Source organism: Budorcas taxicolor, chromosome 4, assembly GCF_023091745.1.
Source record: "Budorcas taxicolor isolate Tak-1 chromosome 4, Takin1.1, whole genome shotgun sequence".
NCBI classification, from domain to species: Eukaryota; Metazoa; Chordata; class Mammalia; order Artiodactyla; family Bovidae; genus Budorcas; species Budorcas taxicolor.
Genome location: NC_068913.1, coordinates 111,657,545 through 111,673,257, shown reverse-complemented (window position 1 = coordinate 111,673,257; position 15,713 = coordinate 111,657,545). Strand labels below are relative to the sequence as shown.

Here is a 15,713-nt window from a genome sequence, read left to right as displayed (position 1 = left end):
TGGTGCTGATTCTGGAGTCAACATTTAATGAGGAAATGGGTGTGTGTAAGGAGAATGGTGCAGGATAAGTGCTGAGCCACTTACACAGAAATATTAGCACCTGACATCTTCAAAAGCAAATCTCCTCTGTAAATATTTGCCTTCGTAGAGCAACTTGCAAAATGTCCTGCCTGCCTCTACGCTGCCTAAACCTTTTAATATACATGTTTATTTTTGTTTAAAAGCCTTTTTTGTGTGTCTGCTCCTTCCATTTTAACAAATGTAATTATAGATAATTCAGGCTTTTAAAAATGTCTTTGTTATTCAGGTTAAAATACCATTTATAAGCAACAATATATTGTGGTTAAATGTGACTTTGGAATGAGTCTCCAGAGTGCAATTCTCTGTAGTTTGAGAACCTAATGGATACATGCGAGGACCGACTGGGAGGTTTGGGCAGAAATAACACTTTACTACTCCTTAAAGGTGTAAATGATGGGAAGGGCATTAGGATGATTTGGATTCTGTATCTTTCTGTCTTAGGTGATAATTTCTGAGGAAACAAAAGGATTCTTTTTTTTTTTTTTCACATGCGTTCCTAAACATGAACCCCCCTCCCACCGCCCTCCCCATAACATCTCTCTGGGTCATCACCGTGCACCAGCCCGATGCCATTTTATCCAAAGCTTAAAATAACATATATATATATATATGCTGTTCTAGATAAGAAATGGCACAGCATAGAAAGAGACCATGACCTTGGGACTGTACACTGTGAATCCACAACCTTTGTTTGCCACTCATATGTGTTACCTTGGAAAGTTATTTTTCTAAGTTAAATTTCAGTTATCATCTACAAAATGTTTATGACAACATCTCCCTTGTAGCATTTCTCTTAGAGTATCATAAAGGTAACAGGTCTCACACAGTACCTTTTACCTATACATGGAGCTATTATTTTCCCCTACAGTCAATATCTTGTAAGAACATTTCACCAAAGTTCAATTTTTAACTGTTAATATAAATTCATCATGAATTTAAGAAAGATAATTAGTAAAAAACATTCTACATTCAACTCTTATTTTATGAGCTTCACTGGTGACTCAGAGATAAAGAATCAGCCTGTCAATGCAGGAGACACAGGCTTGATCCTGGGGTCAAGGAAATCCACTGGAGAAGGAAATGACAACCCACTCTAGTATTCTCGCCTGGGAAATGCCATGGACAGAGGAGCCTCGTGGACTACCTCAATGGGGTCACAAAGAGCTGGACATGACTTAGAGACTAAACAACAAATTATTTTATAGTTTCTTATATCCAACCAGAATTCCTGTTTATTCATTGGGCATTTCCATTTGTCCCCTCATTTTATGAAAACCCCAGGCTCAAATTTTGGATAACAAATCCATCAAAGTCAGAACATAGTGCAAACACTCATGACATTTTCTATTCCCAATGACTTCCAAATACATGGGTCTCTGGATTCCCAGGATCTTCCCATTGATACTTTCAGATTGAAGAAACTCCTGTTCTTGCAGAACCAGAAGGAACCCACATACCAGATTTATAAGTTTCTCTTATAGTGATCTTACAGGGTGTTGTAGACAGGCAAATGGCAACCCACACCAGTATTCTTGCTTAGAAAATTCCATGGACAGAGGAGCCTGGTGGGTGAAAGTCCACGGGGTCACAACGAGTCTGCCATGACTGAGAGACTACATTTTCACTTTGAAATAGTTCAACTTGGAAACACACACACCAGAGCCAGGACCACTGTGAGTTTCTGAGTCACAGACTTCACTATCCAATCTAATCCATCTTTATTGAATTGCATAATACTTAGTATGTTTAGAGCTTTGACAAGAAGCTTATTTCTTTATATACCCGGGTGAATCAGCTTTGGAAACATGAAAAAAAAAAAACAACTAATAAAGGTCCTGGCTTTTAAATTTTTAAACTACTGAATTACATCATCATCAAGAAATGAAGCAGTCTATACAATGTGACATTTGGAAGCATGCTGCTGCTGCTGCTAAGTCACGTCAGTCGTGTCTGGCTCTGTGAGACCCCAGAGACGGTAGCCCATCAGGCTCCCCCGTCCCTGGGATTCTCCAGGCAAGAACACTGGAGTGGGTTGCCATTTCCTTCTCCAATGCATGGAAGTGAAAAGTGAAAGTGAAGTTGCCCAGTCATATCCAACTCTTAGCGACACCATGGACTGCAGCCCACCAGGCTCCTCCATCCATGGGATTTTCCAGGCAAGAGGGCTGCTGATTTAAGGGCTGCTGAACAGGTGGGATGATTGTCCGTAATGGGAAATCTAGAAACTCTGGGGCTAAAATTCCAGGCCCCATCTGAAGCAAATTTACTATTTACAGTAATTTTAACTCAAAAATCAATACCTGGTCTTAGAGTACATTCAGTATCTCCATATTTTCAGCTGTCTCTAAAGTTAGTTTTATATAGTTGAGCCCACAAGCCTAATAACAAATGCTATGATACTGTTGTCCATTAACAGTCCAGACAAAACAACATTTCTTTGATTTTTCTAGGAACTGATATTATGGGGGTGGAAAATCTTACCACATTTGAGGGCTCAAGTTTCTTCCTTCTTGCCAGATCTGTTATGTTGATGCCATTGTAGTTAATGCTTTCCATGCAGCCTTTGAAATTCTTTCTACTGCTGGAACTTGGTTTTCCGGAGAAAGGTATGCCTCCAAAGGTTATCTTTGAGAAAAAGATAAAATGTAGACATTGACACTGTATTCGGCTTAAAAAAATAAAAACATTTACAATAAATTAGACAAAACTACTAACACGGCCAAAGTCAGTTATCGTAACCTCAGCCAACATATACAGACATTTGTTCTGTATATGCCTCTAAAGTCTGGTGCATATTAAATTTTGTTGTTATTGAAGTATATACTGATTGTATTAATTCTGAAAAGTAGATTATAACTTGAGCAAGAAAATAGCAACAACTTCGAAGCATTTTTAATACCTGGAAGGGATTTTATCAATTTTCCTGAGAATGTTCTAAAAGATTTTACACAGCAAACATCTTTTATAAATATTAAGCATATATTTTTATGCTGATAGTATCAATAAATGTTACTAGTGATCATGAAATAACCAGAGCTAATATATTAAGTTTATGACTTCAGCCCAAAGGAAGGAATCTTGTATTCACCCTATTTAGACACTGGAGTCTAATGATCACTAGAGTAAAAAAATTGTTAGGCTTATCATGAGTACAGTAAATAGTTCCAAAAGTCTCACTGCTATATTGATTAGAAATATCTTTGGGTTTGGAGGCTATGATTTGAGAACTACAGGCTTAAAGATATTATAGGTCTCCTAAATCCTGAGGAATAAGGTCAATACTCCTTCCTGTGATTTTCAAGCAATTGTTAAAATCACAATAAAAAGAGAACATATATTTTTCCAGATACCTTTGATCAAATTACATTATTATAACATCAATTTCATATAATAGAAAATTATACTTAATTATGTATTGCCAATAATAACATGTATTGCTAATAGTGAATAAATCTATTAATCATAGCTATAATATCAAGATATATAATCCAGACATTATATTTCTTTTAAGTAGTATTCAATTACCAATTTTTCCTACAAAGGTTGGAAAATGAAAGACATATTTCAATGTCAAAACTTTATATTTGATATATAAGGCAGAGATCTTTGGGTTTTAGAAGATATGTATTATGCCTCTATTATAGTGCTTTGACATTTTAGCTTTTTTAATGTAAATGTTTAAAATTATCTTTAACAGTTTCTTAATTTTTAGTCTACAATGTTGTGTTAATTTCAGGTATATAGCAAAATGATTCAGTGATATATATGTATATGTTCCTTTTCAGATTGTTTTACATTATAGGTTATTTAAAGATACAGAATATAGTTCCCTGTGCTGTACAGTAGGCACTTGTTGTTTATCTATCTTATATATAGCAGTGTGCATATGCATTTTAAATTCTTAAACAGTTTTAGGGAAAAAAGCACACATTAATAATAGTTTATGAGACAACCAAAAAATTTAAAAACACTTAAAATGCAATTAAATGTATTAATAACAGCTGAATAAACACTATATATCGTTTACCTTAGAGTTTATGGGAAGAAAAGAGAAAAAGTAAGAATAAACACACAAAAAAGAATCAGGAATCTACAAAGGAAAAACAGGGGTGCTCTGAAATACATTAGGGAAATATTTTCAAGTGGCACTGAACTGAACTTATTAGGTGCTATATACATGTACTTAATACCATAGGTTAGGATTACCGAGACTTTAATGGAGTGTTGAATTTCCTATCCACAATTTATTTTACCAATTTCTGCTCCAGTTGATAGTAATAAAATCTTCCATGCTTAATGACATGCGGCATCACACTGTGAATAATATTACTAAATACTATTACAGTTGAAAGTATTGCTTTATTCCTGCCCGCTGAGCAGAGTTTCTTTATTGGGGGACTCCTATTTTCCTTTGGGATGATGACTCAGATACTACTTACAGTTTCTCTCTTTTCAACAACCTTCAGCTCATGTCCTACCCTACAGAAGGTAACCTGGTGAAGCATCACAGGCTCAATTTACCAGAGTCCTTACAATTAAGAGAAGTGGGTTTAAATCCCCATTTCAAATATCATCATTTGATATTAGGTGGTCACTTCTTTCTTGTGATATGTCCTCATCAACAAAATAGTCTCTAATACCACCATCATTTTCATGGTAAAAAAAAAAATTGCTGCAGTTGTTAGATTAAAAATCTGCTATTGATACGACTCACATTATTGCCTTATTAATGACACTGTTGTTCAGTGACAACCTTGACTCTAGAAAAGAAGTGCATTGACCATTTTGTTAGCTGCCAAGAGTTTCGAAAGTGAGACAGGGCTTACCAGATACCTCTGGGTGTCCTTTCTCTCACCATCTTTAAGAAAATAATACTGCTTTTCAGCTGAACACATGCTCCGCAGCCAATATATGGATTTGCCAACCTCTTTGAACAAGATTTGGTCTCATGGGATTTAAGCCAAAGGGGTGTGTGTGACTCTAAGAACTATAATTAAAGGAGGGATTGGGGCACAGTGTTCTTTACTCCCTTCCTTCACACTGTCTGGAATGCAAAAGCGAAAGTGAGTAGTCAACTTGGAGTGAGTTGCAGAGGGGGTGAAGTAGCGCTGGAATAAAAGGGGACTGGGGTCTTGACCACCATGGTGCTGCCTTCTGAGCCCAGGGATAACTGCCTACAGGGCCCTTTTAGGAGAAAGGAATAAGCATGTCTGTTATATGCAGTCTAGTTAATTATAACTGGTAATATGTAGTAATATCTTTTACTCCCTATTGCCTCCTCTCAAACAAGCCATGTGCTACTATCTCCACTTTATGGAAAGGGAATATGATTCGTCCAATGTCACACAACCAGGAAGGGGCAAAAAGGGATTTAAACCCAGGCTTAACGGCTCCAATTTTAGCTCATACACTTGATTTTCTCCAAAACTGCATCATTTTGAGATACAAAGGTAGACCCAGGCAGTTTCACATGCACCATCTGCCGATAATTGCAGTATCTAAGGAAAGTAATTGAAAAGTAGCTCTACAAAGAGAAGTAAGTTGAGTCTCTCCTGACTCTCTCTTAGTCAATTTAAACTTCTTTCTACGTCTCCCTGACAAATATGTCTCAGGCATTTTAGTCCACAGGTGAGGTTCTCAAACGTGGTATTCTATCTAGAAGGGCTCTGAAGTGTTAATGAAACTGCTGACCATATAGAAGGCGTTGTGTGTGCATGAATATTCATAGATTTCACCGCAAACTCAACAGGGACTATGATCCCAAATTTTTAATTCTGTTTTTTTGAAAATTGGAATTGTTTTTGCCCATTGCTAATGTTTTAGGATTTCTCACCTCTTCTAGAGTACTTCAAAGTTTATTAATGGAGAATGAATAATTCATCTTTAAATTCTCTCAGATTGTAGGAGATAGGTCACATAAGCCAAGATTAATACTAATTTAGAGAAGATAGGAATTTGGGGAATTTTCACATTCTTTGCCTTTCAACAATTATTTTTACTATCAAGAGATGTTTTTTGGGGGTAATTATTCCCTGATAACCTTAAATTTATTTTAATGTCTATAAAAGTCTCCGTATCAAAGTTTATATTGCATATTCCATTCTAAATTTGTTTAGAAATATATGTAATGTATTCATATAACAGAAAATTTAGATTAGAAACTATTTAAATATATAAGGAAAATAAAAAATATAGTTGTAAATCCTGACTTTTCATATACTATTTTATGGTAAGTATATTTTATGTCCTAAAAGATTTATGGGTAGATATCAACAATATCACTGACTCAATGGACATGAGTTTGAGAAAATTCCAGAAGATAGTGAAGGAGAGGGATGTTGGCATGATGCAGTACATGGGGTTGCAAAGAGCTGGACATGACTTAGCAACTCAACAACAGCAATCAATAGCACACATATATGTGTGTGTGTACATATATACATATATATATATATATATATATATATATATATATATGTAATTTCAACAATGGGACCAAGGCACATTGAAATGGCACAGCAAAGTCATAGGGGTGCCCAAGTGATTAACCTGCTTTTACAGAACTTTTATTCCTACTTATGATTAACATTTTTGATGGACACTTTAAAGCTGAATTGCTCTTCAAAAAATTCTTCTAAAAAAACCTTATATGCCTCTCAGTGTATTATGAGAATATGTACTTTTACCAGACCAATATGATCACTGATTATTTTTAATCTTTAGTCATTTGGAAGGTAAAAAAATATCTTTTTATTTATGAACAATCTCTTTAAAATAGTCTGTATTTTTATTTATTTTATGACATTTATATCTGAGAAAATAGAACTTGCCAAAGGAACTATCTATAGTCACGAATTTATAAATGGTTTAATGTAGGATTTCTTATGCAATGTTTTCTAATAAATACTAGGCAATCATGTATATAACATACTGTATATTATCAAGAACAAGCAATTTATAAATACCAATAAAAAGATTATGACAATTTATTCTGGTTTTGTTAAATGGCTCTGATAACATAATAAATGGTCCTTTTCTTCAAATACATGCTACTTTAGTTCCAAGTTTTAAAAAATATTTCAATAACTCATTAACAATTTAATAAAATGACCTATATTAATAAATTAGGTTGTGAAGCTATAAGTTTTCTTTGGAGAATAAAATGAAAATGGTATATGAAGGTATATAATTAATCATAATTCAACAAGACCGCATAAAACTGAAGCAGTCACTTGATGCATGACAATTTACACATCCTCAGGTTTACCTCATAGTCCAAATCCAGGTAGTCGAACTCCCCGTTGGTGCGGAAGTGCTGCGTGCTTCTGTCCAGGGTGAGGTTGATGCTCCGGCCCTGGCGCTCAATGGCCACAGAGTGCCAGTGGTGATCGTCCAGCAGGCTTCCTGTCATCACGGACGTGTGGCCGTATATGGGGCCAAGCTGGTTGCTTCCTGAATCACGTGAATGGAAAAGCAACCAGGTAAAGACACCAGAACTCTATGTCATCTCCTACACCACAGGCAGACACTTTTATGGCATCTCTGTCTATTGTAGTTTACATAGGACAACCGGCATGGAATGATACTTAAAAATAGTTGCATGTTCAAACCATATAACAGCTATTAAAGATGGGAAAATCTCTGTTCCCTTAAAAACCACGAGCTTTATTTTTTTTTCAATTACTGAGCCATGAATTCTGCGAAGTTTGGTATATTCCTTATGAAGTCAGTGCCCCGTGGGCTCTGGAGCCAGAGTCCCTGGATTCTATGCTGTTCCATCACTGGCCTTGCTCCATGATCCTGGCCAAGGTGACTGCTCTCTGAGCCTCTCTTTGGTCATACATGAAAAGGGAAAAATTATAGTACCTGCTTTACAAAGTTGCTGTGAGAATTAAATTAATCCGTACAAGCAAAGAATTTATTTCTTGACATACAGTGAATGTTCGTTAAAAGTTACCTGTTAATTTTTATTGTTGTTGTTGTTGTTATTATTATTATTGGTCAAGAAAACACAACATGACAAATATTTTCTGATTCCTAAAACCATAATCTTAAGCACAACATAATGTTTAATGTCATGGAAAATTTACTCAAGTTATACTTTAAAATAAAAATCTGCAAAATTACATATGTAGCATTAGTTCAGTTTTGAAATAAGATCTCCATAGCAACAGGACTATAAATAAGAGTGGAAGGTTGTGAGAGTCTGAAATATTTATTAAAGTCATCTCTGGATGCTGTTTACATATTTTATACCATTTTCTATTTTGTCTAATCAAGCATTGCTTTTTATGGTCAGGCAAAACTAAATGCTATAAAATAGACTATTGCTTTAGAATAAATAGCATAATAGAAATAAAATAAACACACAATTGACGGAAGAATTATTTCCTTTTTCACACTTGTGATGCTAATACACTTATACCTGACATTTTCTATGGATCTCCTATATGAATTTTTTTTTTCCTTTCGGTGATGAAATCAAATGTTTCCCTGTGACTGTGATTATGACTGTGTACATACATAGGGATGGGAGAGGAAGAAAAGAAAGAAAAAGTTTAAGTGAAAGAATGCATTCAGTTTTATTACATTAAATATTTAGACTAGAAGACTAAGCAGTATCTAGCTGTGCCTGTATTAAGGAAATAGCATTAAAACAGAGCGGATATCTGAGTGGATGTGTTTCCATGGCTGTCATAAATCTGTCAATAATACTCTACGTAAACTGCTTTCAATGAGATGGTAATGATCTTTTTGTATGAGGCCATATGATCAGTTCTGGTTTCGGAATAGTAACATCACACTCTTGCAAGGCCCAGCAGCTTTTAAAGGCTACTCTGTGCGTTTCACTTTAAAAGAAAAAAAGAGAAAAGTTTGAAAAAATAAATTACTTTAGATATGATCCAATTTTATGAAGAATTAATATGTAAAGCATTAATCACTTATTTCCACCACTAAAAATAGTGTGGTCTAGTTCCTCCAGACATTTTTTAAAATTATACAAATATAATCATATAATTCATATACATATAAAATATTGATATAACGTTTAGTTTGCCTACTGTTTTAATTTAATGCCTGTCAATATTCCCCAAATTATTCACAGATATTTTAAACACATACCAATATATTTCTATGTGTTAATCTTTTTTCTTTCAATATTTGTTATTGTAACTAACCGCAAAGTATACATCCTTGGACAGAAATTCTAGAGCTGTTTCTTATTATTTCTTTAAGATTACTGAATCCAAATATATAGAAAATTAAAATATCTGAAGATATATTGTTAAATTGTTTTCTTGAAATATTTTTAGGACCAAGAATCCTTTTTATTGCATAAGACACTGATATAGGTTTTATCATTTTTAAAATTTATTTACTTGCTTGAAAAAATTGGAATCATTATTTTATTGTATAATTCTTTCATAGATAGCTTGATTGAGCATTTGGTGTTTATAGACTATTTATAATTTTTCTTCAATGAATTTTCCTTACATTTTTTGCTAATATTTTCTCCTAAAGTCTTAGTACAATTATAGAGTGGAATGAATTTTCATTCAAGAATGACATTAAACTTCTCTATTTGAATTTTCCCAGGTTTTGGCATGCATTTTTGTTTTATAATTTTAATATAAAAATTTAAATATCTTTGTATAATTTTAAAATCAGCTTTACTGGATAGTTTTCTTGTTATGGAAACCATTTTTTCTATCAGATAAGATTTTGAATGTGAAAAGTTTTATAATGAAGAATAATCTTTGTAGACACTATATTAAGTATTCTAAACTGAAAAGAACTAACTGAAGTTGTATTTTTTTAGTATACTACTGATTTTCAAGGTAATAAAAGCAATATATGGGAAACAAGCCATATTTAAGGAAGTTAGAGCCATGATAAGAAAATCGAGCAGGCAGGATCTCTTTGTGTTCTAATTTTCAATTTTATAGCTTTCCATTGGGATGCATTTAACATGCAAATTTTAGTTATTGATATAATTTAGACTACAAAATCTTTATAGAATCCTAAAATCACTAAACATAAAAATATGGAATATATGATGCCCCTCAAACAACTCTTGAATAAATTCTGAAAATTTTAGGCCAGCAAGAAGAGGATAGATATATATTGATTTGCATAAATTGTAATTCTGATTGTCAGTATCTGTCTTGTGGACCTTCCCTTTAGTTTTAAGTAAATCTTAACTACATTATCAAAATACAAACATGTATTAGGCTTGTCCACTTAGAAACAACAAAAGCCCAAAACAGAATAGTAACTCCTTCTTTGAGTTTCATCTCATTCTCTAATCAGCATATTATTTCTCTGATTCCTTCATTTCTAGTTGATTATACTTAAAATAATCATTTGCACCCTTTTTATCTTTTCTTAACTGACGACAATAAAACTACTATTCTTTCTATTTTAATGAGAGTAGATCAACAGTAACTACTATGTTGCCAGTGACCTCACTTTTCTGTTTTAAGTGACATTTTAGGTGACTGCAACACAGAAGACCACAGAGGACAGCCTCTTCTCCTTCCCTGGTCTCTGTGATGTCGTATACTCACATTTCCTCCTATTCACTCTCTTTTCCTCAGGCTTCACGTAGCACTTTCTCCTGGCAACATGGAACTCCCTGATAGCATCTCAACTTTGACAACTATCAGGCAGCTAAAAGCACCATGTTCCAACAGATCTCTGCTGCTGCTGCTGCTGCTGCTGCTGCTGCTGCTGCTGCTGCTGCTAAGTCGCATCAGTCGTGTCCGACTCTGTGCGACCCCATAGACGGCAGCCCAGCAGGCTCCTCCGTCCCTGAGATTCTCCAGGCAAGAACATTTCCTTCTCCAATGCATGAAAGTGAAGTCGCTCAGTCGTGCCCGACTCTTAGCGACCCCATGGACTGCAGCCCACCAGGCTCCTCTGTCCATGGGATTTTCCAGGCAAGAGTACTGGAGTGTGGTGCCATCGCCTTCTCCAACAGATCTCTAGACTTTCTCCATTGGAAGGAATTAGTACTCCTCCGTTAGAAGAAACTGAAGAGAAAATAAGGCTTTCTATATTTCTAAAAATGGTACAAATGTCTATTTGGAACTCAAGCCATACCCTAGGGTTATTCTTTATATGTTCCCTTTCTTTTTTACTCCATACTCAATTAATTACAACCATACTAACATTACAACCAAAACCATCTCCCCGGTGAATCTATTTTTCTACATCTCCCCTGAAAGCCACCTTCTGCAAGCAGTGGTCATCTCAGTTACACCAGGCAGAAGTCCAGCTGTGACTCTCATGTTCATGCAAGCATTTTCTCTTACAGGAGTCTCAGTACATTTCTAAAAATAAGATCATGAGGCCATATAGTTTAAAGTCTACCAACAGCTTCCCATTCTTAAAATAACATCTACTTTCATCTTCTATCCTATCAATACCCATACTAGCCTCCTCATCTTGTTCCTTGGGCAGATCGGGTCTTAGTCTCATGATTCTTTCTCAACTGCTTTGTCCCAGATATTTTCAGGCCTTGTTTTTGTCATCACTGAAACCTCATCATGAATATCTTCTTGGAGAGGACTTTCCTCACTACATATTCTAATATTTACCCCCTTGCCTACACAGTATCCTTTATCATATCAAGCTTGCTTAATTGATTTCATACTACTCATCAGTATTTGAGGCCATTTTTTCTGATTTAGTTGTTTTAAAATAATAGATAATACAGTGTCCAGCTGTATGCCAAATGCTAGTATCGTAACTGCATAAAACAGGTGTTGAATACATATTTACAAATGAGTATGTATATAAACATATATAAAGCACTATGAATTAAAAATGAATTGACAACAACATAATGTGAACTATTTTTATAATTTACATTTTAAGGATTAAAGACCATTAGCATTTAACTAACAGGGATACCAATAAATGGAAGGAATGGTGCCAAAAGTCAGAACATACCTAGGTTTAAACTGAAGACCAGCTTGGCTTTTTTGAGTTCCAAAGTAATATAATCCCCTTGCTGTCCTTCCCCGTGTAAGATTACCCCTTCACTTTCAGAAGTTTTAAATTTCAAGGCAATGACATCTTTCAGTGTTTTCATCTTCTTGTTTCTGAATCTATATGGTAACACAACATGGCCATCGAAGTTGATAACATCAGCCCCTAAAAGAAGAAATACATAACATTTTAGTTTTGTTATTGTATGTTGACCTTCAGTGTGAAGTATATCTTTTTCCAATGGGTGTCCGCACTGAATAGATGACAAAAAAGGGTTTGTTTTTTTTTTCTTGAAACTCGTTAGTCCTGGGTTCTCCTTCTCTTTCTATTTTTGTTTTATTCTGTGCCTTGAAGTGGATTTTATGGAAAGGACTTGTACAGAATGATGATAGAAAACCCTTAACAATTTAAAACTCTTTCTTCAACTGTCATACTAATAACATAAGTTCCATCAATGCTTCAAAATTTTGACTTAGAAATTTGGAGTTTACCTGAAAAGTAAAAATGTTAATCCCTGAGATATTATGAGACTTTAATATTTTCCTTCTTAAACGAGGCTAAGTGTTCATGATTTTAAATACAGATTTTGCTAACAAATTTTCTTTTCTATTACATAATAATAAAGGATCTTAGAAGGCAGAGTTTGTGGTATACTAATTTTCTAATATTTTTTATATTATACTACATTTTCAGTAAACTTTGTGGTAGTACCTAGAGTTTATAGTGAATTGAACTTTAACTTGCTTTATCCCTGCTCTTAGGATGGCTGTTTCAAATTCCTTATTAACTCCTTGCCTTTCCAATAGAGAAGTGTGTTGCCCATGTTCTTAACTACTCTGAAAAAAGACAGTCTCACCCATATATGATCAGAAGAACACAAATCCTACCTATGCTGTGAGTAGCTGTAGTTTGATCTTAAGGAGTTTCACTGAAAACATGAAATTATATAAACTTTCACAAGGTATGAACAACTTTTTCCCACCCTAAGAAACAGATAGTGGGCAATAGTATAGTAACTGTTTCGTATTCACACCAGAAATAGGAAATGAAAGGATCTTATTTACTACGTACTGTTGCTTCATGGGTTGCCAACACACAGAATGGGTCAGTGATGAACTGCAATAATCCAGATCAAATTTTAAGTACAAATAGAATCTTAGTCACCCTAATTAGACCTTTTTCAATAAAAATACTTTTAGCTTTTAAAGTTGTAGAAAACCGAGTCACATTGGCTCTAAAAATGACGATGGTGTGTGTGTTCAGTTGTGTCCAGCTCTTTCTGACAACATGGACAATAGCCCGGCAGGCTCCTCTTGCCCTTTCCAGGCAAGAAGCTGGTGGAACAGGTTGCCCTTTCCGCCTCCAGTGGATCTTCCCAACCCAGGGATCGAATCCGTGTCTCTTGGTCAAACCTAGTCACACTGGAAACCTAATCACATTCAATAGCTCTAATTATCTCGGGATTATAAGCCAGGATGAAGCCTGCCTCTAGTTTGGGGCAAGATTGTGCCAGAGAACCCCGAGAGAGAGAGATACTGGAGAAAAACTAACAGCAAGTTGAAAACCTGACATAAATATCTTATCACATATCCTAGATCTCTTGTTAGCTTCAATCAGCCTGGGGGCTATTCTGGATCCGGGTAACAGTAACAATAGCCAGCTACATCATGGTGGTGAAGGTGCAGAGCTGCCAGAGGTTATAGTCACTCTTTTTTCTGTGCAGTATTTGCCAGCGTAAGTTTTGCTTTTAACTAATGCCATAAAGTGAATTGTTACAAATCCACTTATTTCAAATATTGCTTAAAAGTATCTCTAAGTTTTCCCTTCAAATCAATAGACTTTGAATATTTTAAAAACACGATATATCTTGTTAGCAAAAACACTTCTGATTTTAAGTGACAGTTCAGAGAATCATTGCATTCTAAAAAGTTCACAAGGAAAAACATAACTTGGAACTTTGTTTTAATTCTCACAGTCAATTATTTACTATAAGACTTTATACAGTCATAAAAAGACTTTCTTAATCAACGGAATTCTGTTCTGAGACTGTGAATCACAGAGCTTTATTTTACTATGGAGGAAAAAAAGCAGACATTAAATTTTGGCTTCTGCTAACACTGCAAAGCCAATTAGATTTTAGCTTAATCATCTATACTGTCACAGCTGAATTCCAATTGCACTATCTTTATCATCTGTGATGAGAGATAAAACAGAGAAAAAGTGGAATCTGATTATCAGATCCCAGGTTGAATTTATAATCCAGCAGTTGGCAGAAATTACTTTTTGTCTTGCAAAGTGCATAAACAAAAAAGTCAGAAGGAGGGAGTAAATTCTGAATCCCAGAAAGTAATTCTGCAGTCAGCTTCATATCAGTGACAGTTGAATAACAGACATGTCATCACTTTATATACCTCCAATATATATTAATTGACAACAAACATTCCCCATTCATCTCTTAGGAAGTAAATGTTCCCAGAGCTTAGACAGAGGAAGGAATTCACCCCTCCTATGTTTTCTCCTAACTCAAAATCTACATTCAGTTTTGGGCACAGAATAGTGATTTATACAAATGTTGATGCCTTTCTTCCTTAGTTTTATGCAAATGAAAAAAGTGACAGGAAGGACGAGCAAGTTTTTTTCTTCAGACAGTCCTAGGATATTAACAAAACCATGAAGAAATGTTATTCATGAGGATCAAATCTCATCTTACAGGTGCTCATGATCAGCTGAAAAACATATAGTACTCTCTGAGCCAGGTCTCTCACCTTCCCACATCCAAGCTGTGCTTCCAGGAATGGGTTAAAAGCTTGCACAAGGTTAGCCTGTGGATGTGAACTCAGAGTTTGAAACTACAAATTCCCAGAAGTAATCTATGGTATATAATTTATACATAAACGTACACCATCCACTTTTAAGAGACTCTGAGATGTTGTAAAAATCTATCAGAGATTAGTTCTTTTCCCTACAACACACATCACAATTTCATCTGACATCTAATAATATGTTGTGCTTATTCTGGGACAAGCCACATTTTTCCCCCTATTACCCTGATTGCTTCTCACTCCTTAGAATAGTTTTCTCTGCAGTGATTAAACGTGTGGTGGAGCTGTTTAAGCAATCTGAACTACAATATGGCTAGTCAAAAAGTGAATGCAAAATCAGAGTGCGTCCATGATTTAGTTTCTAACAGTAACTCAGAGAGGTTGGAGTGTGTCCAATTCATCAAACCATCATAGTAGAGAAAGCTTTTTCTTTGTTGTTTTTTTTTTTTTTATTTCATTGTTACTTACCCTTCAGTTTCTCTGAGTTTGTACACACTCAGATGAGATATTTTGGAAAAGGGTTTTTCATCTAAAGATTTTACAGTTTTAAAAAGCGCCCTTGCTAATTTTTACTGCAAATGTAATATATGTTTATTGTTAAAAAAGAAATTAAACAACATTCTTAAACAATAAGAAATTAAATAATACATTTCCACCGAATGTAGAAAGTGAATCCCCAAAACAAGAGATCAGCAGTGTTAACTGGATAACAGGTTGGTGCATCTTTCTAGATTTTCTCTCTCTCTCTCTAATGTATGGAATGATCTATATATTATTCCATATACATGAGTGTGTGTGTGTATTTAGAGAGGGTGG

General features: G+C 34.8%; 1 protein-coding gene across 1 annotated transcript in view; it reads right to left on the bottom strand.

Annotated features, from left to right (window-relative positions):
* CNTNAP2 (contactin associated protein 2) overlaps positions 1 to 15,713 on the bottom strand; it is a 1,656,810-nt gene that overhangs the window by 1,278,365 nt on the left and 362,732 nt on the right. Inside the window, exons 5-7 of the mRNA XM_052638430.1 lie at positions 12,037 to 12,240; positions 7,349 to 7,533; positions 2,563 to 2,706 (exon numbers count right to left, since the gene is read on the bottom strand). Of these exons, the coding sequence (XP_052494390.1) occupies positions 2,563 to 2,706; positions 7,349 to 7,533; positions 12,037 to 12,240 (533 nt within the window). The remainder of the gene's footprint in view (positions 1 to 2,562; positions 2,707 to 7,348; positions 7,534 to 12,036; positions 12,241 to 15,713) is intronic.